At 39.3% G+C, this 7,631-nt stretch overlaps 1 protein-coding gene across 1 annotated transcript; it reads left to right on the forward strand.

The window, feature by feature from the left end:
* Positions 1-1,251: 1,251 nt before the first annotated feature.
* Positions 1,252-2,196, forward strand: LOC109488818 (olfactory receptor 52B4-like). The gene has a single exon (XM_034650092.1). It carries the CDS (start codon positions 1,252-1,254, stop codon positions 2,194-2,196), a length of 945 nt encoding a protein of 314 aa, XP_034505983.1.
* The last annotated feature ends 5,435 nt before the right edge of the window (positions 2,197-7,631 follow it).

The following is a 7,631-nucleotide window of genomic DNA, read 5'->3' on the forward strand; positions in this document are numbered from 1 at the left end:
TTCAAATCTCATTTTTATCCATAATTGGTTTGTGACATTTGGCATGACGGAGTGTCGTTTACTTTTATTTTATTATTATTTTTTAAAACAATTTTTATTTTGTTATATTAGTCACCATACATACCCGTTTTTGATGCAATGTTCCATGATTCATTATTTGCGTATAACACCCAGTGCACCATGCAATACGTGCCCTCCTTACTACCCATCACCAGCTTATGCCATTCCCCCACCCCTCTCCCCTCTGAAGCCCTCAGTTTGTTTCCCAGAGTCCACAGTCTCTCATGGTTCATTCCCCCTTCTGTTTACCCCCCTTTTCTTCTTCCCTTTCTTCTCCTACTGATCTTCCTATTTCTTATGTTCCATAAATGAGTGAAACCATATGATAATTGTCTTTCTCTGCGTTTACTTTTAGTGTGACATGGGGAAAATATCTAATTCCTGGAGTGGATATGCAATATCTACATGCAAAAAAATACGAAGGACTACATACGAAGTGCTTACTATAATCTCTGGCATAAATAGATGTATAATAAATACTGGATTAATACCTCTGTGACTGTATTATGTTCAGATCCATTCTCTTCCTAGAATACGACTAGCCATTTAGAATCCTGTATCTTCAGCCAATTACTATTCCAATAAATGTCCATAAGTAACCTTCTAAAGCAGAGTACTTGTTCTAAACTCCTGGCTTCAAGACATCTATTGGCTGCTCCCTGTGTAAAGGATGGAGTCTAAGTGTGAGGTTGGGATCAGGGCTCTTCACCAACAGGAAAATCTGCCTGTGCAGCCCCTCCCCTGCCCCTTTCAGTGTTTTCTGTCCATCAGCTACCCTGGGCTGGAAACGTCTCAAGAATGCAAACATTTTTCATGGTGATTCCCCTTTTCATTCTTGACCTTCTGTTAAATGACTCAATCGCAAATTCAAGCACCATCTTGTAATTGCCTTCGTGCCCCCCCGCCATGGTTTCCTTCCTGCATTCATTACCATCTGTTTGTAGGGAAAGAAACAACAACAATATTTTTGGTTGTTGGAAACATGTATCTTTTAATTAAAGTGTCACTCACTAAGGGCAGAGAATATATTCTATTTACCTTTGTATGTGTCTTATTATTTGCACGTTCCAAGAAGACAGAGTGTAAGATATGCCAAAATCTCCTAGTGTCTTCATAAAGAATATTTCAAGAAAATCTGTGTTTTCTTCTGTCTGTGAATAGGAGGTGTGGTCCTGAAAGGTCTCCCGAGGCATGACTTCTTTAAACCACACGGCTGTCAGCCACACAGTCTTCTGCCTATTGGGCATCCCTGGCCTTGAGGACCAACACATGTGGATTTCCATCCCCTTCTGCATTTCCTATGTCATCGCCCTGCTTGGGAACAGCCTGCTGGTCTGCATTATCCTCACCAAGCGCAGCCTCCGTGAACCCATGTACCTCTTCCTCTGCATGCTGGCTGCGGCAGACGTTGTCCTCTCCACCTGCATAGTTCCCCAGGCCTTGGCCATCTTCTGGTTCCATGCTGGGGAGATCTCCCTGGATTGCTGCATCACTCAGGTATTTTTTCTCAATTCCACCTTCATCTCTGAGTCAGGGATCTTGCTGGTGATGGCGTTTGACCGCTACACTGCCATATGCTACCCACTGAGATACACCACTATTCTTACACGTGCTCTGATTGGGAAAGCTGGGCTGACCATCTTCCTGAGAAGTTATTGTACAATTTTCCCCATAACGTTTCTTTTGAAAAGATTGACTTTCTGCCAAAACAATATTATCCCACATACCTTTTGTGAACACATTGGTTTGGCCAAATATGCTTGTAATGACATTCGAGTGAACATCTGGTATGGACTTTTTGTCATCATGTCGACAGTGGTCTTAGACGTCCTGTTAATTTTTGTTTCCTATGTGCTGATTCTCCGTGCTGTCTTCCACATGCCTTCCCGAGAGGCTCGCTGCAAAGCTCTTAACACATGTGGCTCCCATGTCTGCATCATTGTCCTCTTTTATGGGCCTGGGATCTTCACAAGTCTTACTCAGCAGTTTGGACGCCACATTCCACCTCACCTCCACATCTTATTGGCTAATGTCTGCATTCTGGTTCCACCTATGATGAATCCCATCATTTATGGGATTAAGACCAAGCAAATCCGGGAGCAGGTGGCTTATGTATTTTTTCCAAAGCAGAAATAACCTTGGCAGAGAAGAAGATTTTCCAGCATCTCTAGCTATCAATGAAAGTGTAGTGAAATTAGTGCATGGCGTGGGTCGACTGAAACAGTAGGAAAAACTCAGTAAATTTAATTTCTGGAGGAAATTGATCATGGAGTTTGCAGGAGTTATATTTTCGATTGGCAAAATAACCTCAGAGAGCTTTGTCATGTCCGACTGGGCAAACTACCGTCTGCAAGAACCTGGACAGCATGAATTTTTTTCCGGAAGTTCTGTCCTTTTAAACAATAGCCTGATTGTTAGAATTACACCAATAAGAACATTACTCTCTTCTGGGAATTTGCTCAACTATTCCTCACTGAGTTTTGCAATTCTGAGACCTCTTGTGATATCTGGACCATCACATACAAACCTTCATTCCTGTATGTCCTTCATTTTGGCTAAATGACATTCTAAGCATCAGGGTTTCCTAGGCTTCACTGTGATCTCTAGGATAATTTATATCCTGCCATCACGTGTGCTTCTTATAGGAGAATGTAAATGCATTGCATGTTCCATATTTTACAGAATAATATCTGAGAAACCTGAGGCTGATTGCTCTTGTGTTGGGTAAAGACTCCTGTGGTTTCTGAGGGGTGGTGTGTGGCTGGGGAGAAGCTGAGGAAGGGGAACTCCCCCAAATCTTAGAATCAGGCCATGTTCTTCAATGATTCCTTCCTCAGTGGGGCATTCAGGGCCTTTGATGACCTGATTCCTGACCTTCTTCATAGCAACACTTCCCATATCACCTTCCAAGAGGCCCGAGTGTGAGACGCACAAGGCCATTAACACCTCACCTTTCCAAGATGATGCCACGCTTTCCATGTCCCTGCTCTGCGTTGGGATTACCTCCAACAGCTCATGGAAAACTCCTATTCCTCCTTCCACACCCACTTCTCATCTCTCCTCCGTGACCCTCTCCAACCACAGCTCCTCCCAGTGTACTCGTTAGTGTTACTTCCTCTCGGAGAGAAATAGCCTATTTGCCATATTTCTCTCTCTTNAACTCCCCCAAATCTTAGAATCAGGCCATGTTCTTCAATGATTCCTTCCTCAGTGGGGCATTCAGGGCCTTTGATGACCTGATTCCTGACCTTCTTCATAGCAACACTTCCCATATCACCTTCCAAGAGGCCCGAGTGTGAGACGCACAAGGCCATTAACACCTCACCTTTCCAAGATGATGCCACGCTTTCCATGTCCCTGCTCTGCGTTGGGATTACCTCCAACAGCTCATGGAAAACTCCTATTCCTCCTTCCACACCCACTTCTCATCTCTCCTCCCTGACCCTCTCCAACCACAGCTCCTCCCAGTGTACTCGCTAGTGTTACTTCCTCTCGGAGAGAAATAGCCTATTTGCCATATTTCTCTCTCTTGCCGTATATATGCATACATACTATTGACCATACTGCATCTAAGATTCTGTAACCTATTTTTCTTACTCGATAACACATTCCTGGCATTGATCATTTTGAATATATGTAGACCTACACAATACATTTCTACATATCATTGTATTTCATTGCAGGGTTTTACCGTAGTGATTTTCATCAAGCTGGCTTTTTTCTAAGCCATTTTTCTATGGCTTTATGATTGTTTCTTTACAAGTTCATGGCTCAATTTTACTGGTTTCCTAAATGCACAGCCCATTATATTTTCCAAATCAATTATTTTAAGGGTCATATTTAATACACGATATGGAGTAAGACAATGTAAGACAATTGGAAAGTAACAAAAATATAAAGAATAACTTCAATCAGGTGAAAATGGCTGATAACTTTTTTGGTGTAATGCCCTATATTCTTTGTTCCATGTGTATATATTTTTGTATTTGATATGAAAATATGTACAAAATCTTGAAATCTTGACTTTTACTATATATGATATATTTAATCATTAGAAACTTAAAATGATTATAATTTCTAATGTTTGCACAATATTCTGTAGTTATATTTTCAATATTATTGAGTGTTTAAGCTTTTCCCTATGTTAATATTATAAATAAGGCTGCTATGAACATTTTTCATAAAGTTCTGAGTTTTCAACTTTTATTTTAATGATAGAGTCCTCGAATTTGAACCCCAGATTTTAAAAAAATAATTTTTTATTCAGTTTTATATTAGTTTCAGACGTACAATGTATGATTCAACAATTCTACACATTCCTCAATGCTCATCACGATACGTGTGCTCTTTATCCTTTTCACCTGTTTCACCATCTCCCCACCCCTCTGGCAACCACTAGTTTGTTCTCTGTATTTCAGAGTCTGTCTTTTTGTTTGTTTTGTTTCCTAAATCCCACATATAAGTATTTGCTTTCATTGTATGGTATTTGTCTTTTTTTGATGGACTTATTTCACTTAGCCTTATACCCTCTACATCCATCTATGTTGTTGCAAATGGCAAGATGTCCTTCTTTCTCGTGGATGAATAACATCCCAATGTGTGTGTATGTGTGTGTATAGATATATCTCACAACTTCTTTATTCATTCATCCTGATGATCATTTAGGTTGTTTCCATATCTTGGCTACTGTGAGTGCATGGGCATGCATGTATCTCTTTGATATCCTGTTTTCATTTCTTTTGGGTATACACCCAGAAATGGAATTGCTGGATCACATAGTAGATCTATTTTTAATTTTTTGAGAAACCTCCATGCTGTTTTCCATAGAGGCCAAACAAATTTACATTCCCACCAATACTGTACAGTGCTCCCTTTTCTCCACATCCTTGCCAACACTTGTTATCTCTTGTCTTCTTTTTTAATAATAATTTTTATTATGTTATATTAGTCACCATACAGTACATCCCCAGTTTTTGATGTAGTGTTCCATGATTCATTATTTGTGTATAACACCCAGTGCTCCATGCAATACATGCCCTCCTTAATACCCATCACCGGCCTATCCCAATCTCCCAGTCCATCCCCTCTGAAGCCCTCAGTTTGTTTCCCAGAGTCCGTAGTCTCTCATGGTTCATTCCCCCTTCTGTTTACCACCCCCTTCATTCTTCCCTTCCTTCTCCTACCAATCTTACTATTTCTTATGTTCCATAAATGAGTGAAACCATATGATAATTGTCTTTCTCTGCTTGACTTAGTTCACTTACGGCATCTCGGCTCCTTCCACAATTTAGCTACTGTGGACAATGCTGCTATGAACATTGCGGTGCATATGGCCCTTCTCTTCAGTACGTCTGTATCTTTGGGGTAAAAACCCAGTAGTGCAATTGCTGGATCATAGAGTAGCTCAATTTTAAACTGTTTAAGGGTTTTCCACACTGTTTTCCAATGTGGTTGTACCAACTTGCATTCCCACCAGCAGGGTAAGAGGAATCCCCTTTCTCCACATCCTCTCCTTGATGACAGCCATTCTAACAGGTATGAGGTGGTTGCTCAGTGTGGTTTTGATTTGCATTTCTCTGACAGGTAATGATTTGGGGCATCTTTTCATGAACCCGTTGTCCATTTGGATATCTTCTTTCAAAAATGTCTATTTCCTCTGCTCATTTCTCAATTGGATTGCTGTCGTTACTGAGTTGTATTTCTTTATGTATTTTGGATATTAACCCCTTTTCTGATATAAGGCTTGCAAAACTTTTCTCCCATTCTGCAGGTTGCCTTTTCATTTTGCTAGCTGCTTTTGTTGTGCATAAGCTTTTATGACGGATATAACCACATATATTCGTTTTTTTCTTTTGTTGTTTGTGCTTTTCGTGACTTATTCAGGAAACGATTGCCAAGACCAATGTCAAGAAGCTGCTTCCCTTTTTCTTCTAGGAGTTTTATGGTATCAAGTCATATGTTTAAGTCTTCAATTCGTTTTGAATTAATTTTTGTGAGTGGTTTAAGATGGTGATTTAACGTCACAGTTCTGCATGTTTTTACCCAGTTTACATTCGAAGTAACAGACACTTTCCTTAGTTGAGAATTTATTAAAGTAATCCACAACGTCTATTTTTCACAGAAATAGAACGAACAATCCTAAAATTTGTATGGAACCAGAAAAGACCCTGAATAGCCAAAAAAAATCTTGACAAAGAATAAAGGTAGAGGCATCGCAAGCCCTGATTTCAAACTTGAACATGCTATAGTAATTAAACAGTATAGTATTTGCATGAAAACAGATGCATTGATGAATGGAACAGAATAGAGAGCCCAGAAAAAAACGCACACTTATATGGTCAGTTAATTCATGATAGAGGTGCCAAGAATATACAACGGGGGAAAAGACAGTCTCTTCAATGAATGGTGTTGGGGAAACTGGATAGACACATGCAAATGAATGAAACAGAACCACTATCTTATACCATACACAAAAACTAACTCAAAGGGGATTAAAGACTTGAATGTAAGACATGCAACCATAAATTTCCTGGAAGAAAACATAGCAGGTAAGCTCCTTGACATTAGTCTTGGCAATGATTTTCTAGATTTGACACCAAAAGCAAAAGCCACAAAAGCAAAAATAAACAAGTGGGACTGCATCATACTAAAATGATTCTGTGCAGCAAAGGAATCCATCAACACAATGAAAATGTAACCTATGGAGTGAGAAAATATTTGTAAGTTATAACTGATAAAAGGTTAATATCCAAAATACATATGAGTTGCTGAACTTACATAATTCAATAGCAAAAACCCAACTGATTAAAAAATGGGCAGAAGAAATGAATGGAAATTTTCCCAAAGAAGACATGAAGATGGCCAACAGACACATGAAAAGATACTCAACATCGCTCATCATCAAGGAAATACAAATCAAAACCACAATGTTCTATTACCTCAAACCTGTTAGAATTGCTGTCACCAAGAAGAGAAGAGATAACAAGTGTTGGTGAGGATGTGGAGAAAAGAGAACCCTTGTGCAATGTCGGTGGAAATGTAAATGGGTACAGCCACTATGAAAAACAGAGTGAAGGTTCCTCAGGAAATTAAAAATACAACTACCATATAATGCAGAAATTCCACTGTGTGGGTATTTAGCCTACGGAAACAAAAATACTAACTCAAAAGGATATCCCCACCCTCACGTTCATTGCAGCATTATTTACAATAGCCAAGACATGGAAGCAACATGTGTTCATTGGTAGATAAATGAATAAAGAAAATGTGGTATATATATATATTCAATAGAATATTTTTTCACCATAAAAAAGAAAGAAATTTTGCCATTTGTAAGAATATGGATGGATCTTGAGAGCATTATGCTAAGTGAAATAAATCAGACACAGAAAAGTAAATACTATATCATCGCGCTTATATGTGGAATTANACACTTATATGTGGAATTAAAAAAACCCCATCTACTGAGCTCATAGATACAGAGAACAGAATGGGGTTGCAGGAGCCTGGGGTGTGAGTGACATGGGTAAAGGTGGTCAAAGGTGCAAACTTGCAGTTATAAAATACATAAA

Source organism: Ailuropoda melanoleuca, unplaced genomic scaffold, assembly GCF_002007445.2.
Source record: "Ailuropoda melanoleuca isolate Jingjing unplaced genomic scaffold, ASM200744v2 unplaced-scaffold11108, whole genome shotgun sequence".
NCBI lineage: Eukaryota > Metazoa > Chordata > Mammalia > Carnivora > Ursidae > Ailuropoda > Ailuropoda melanoleuca.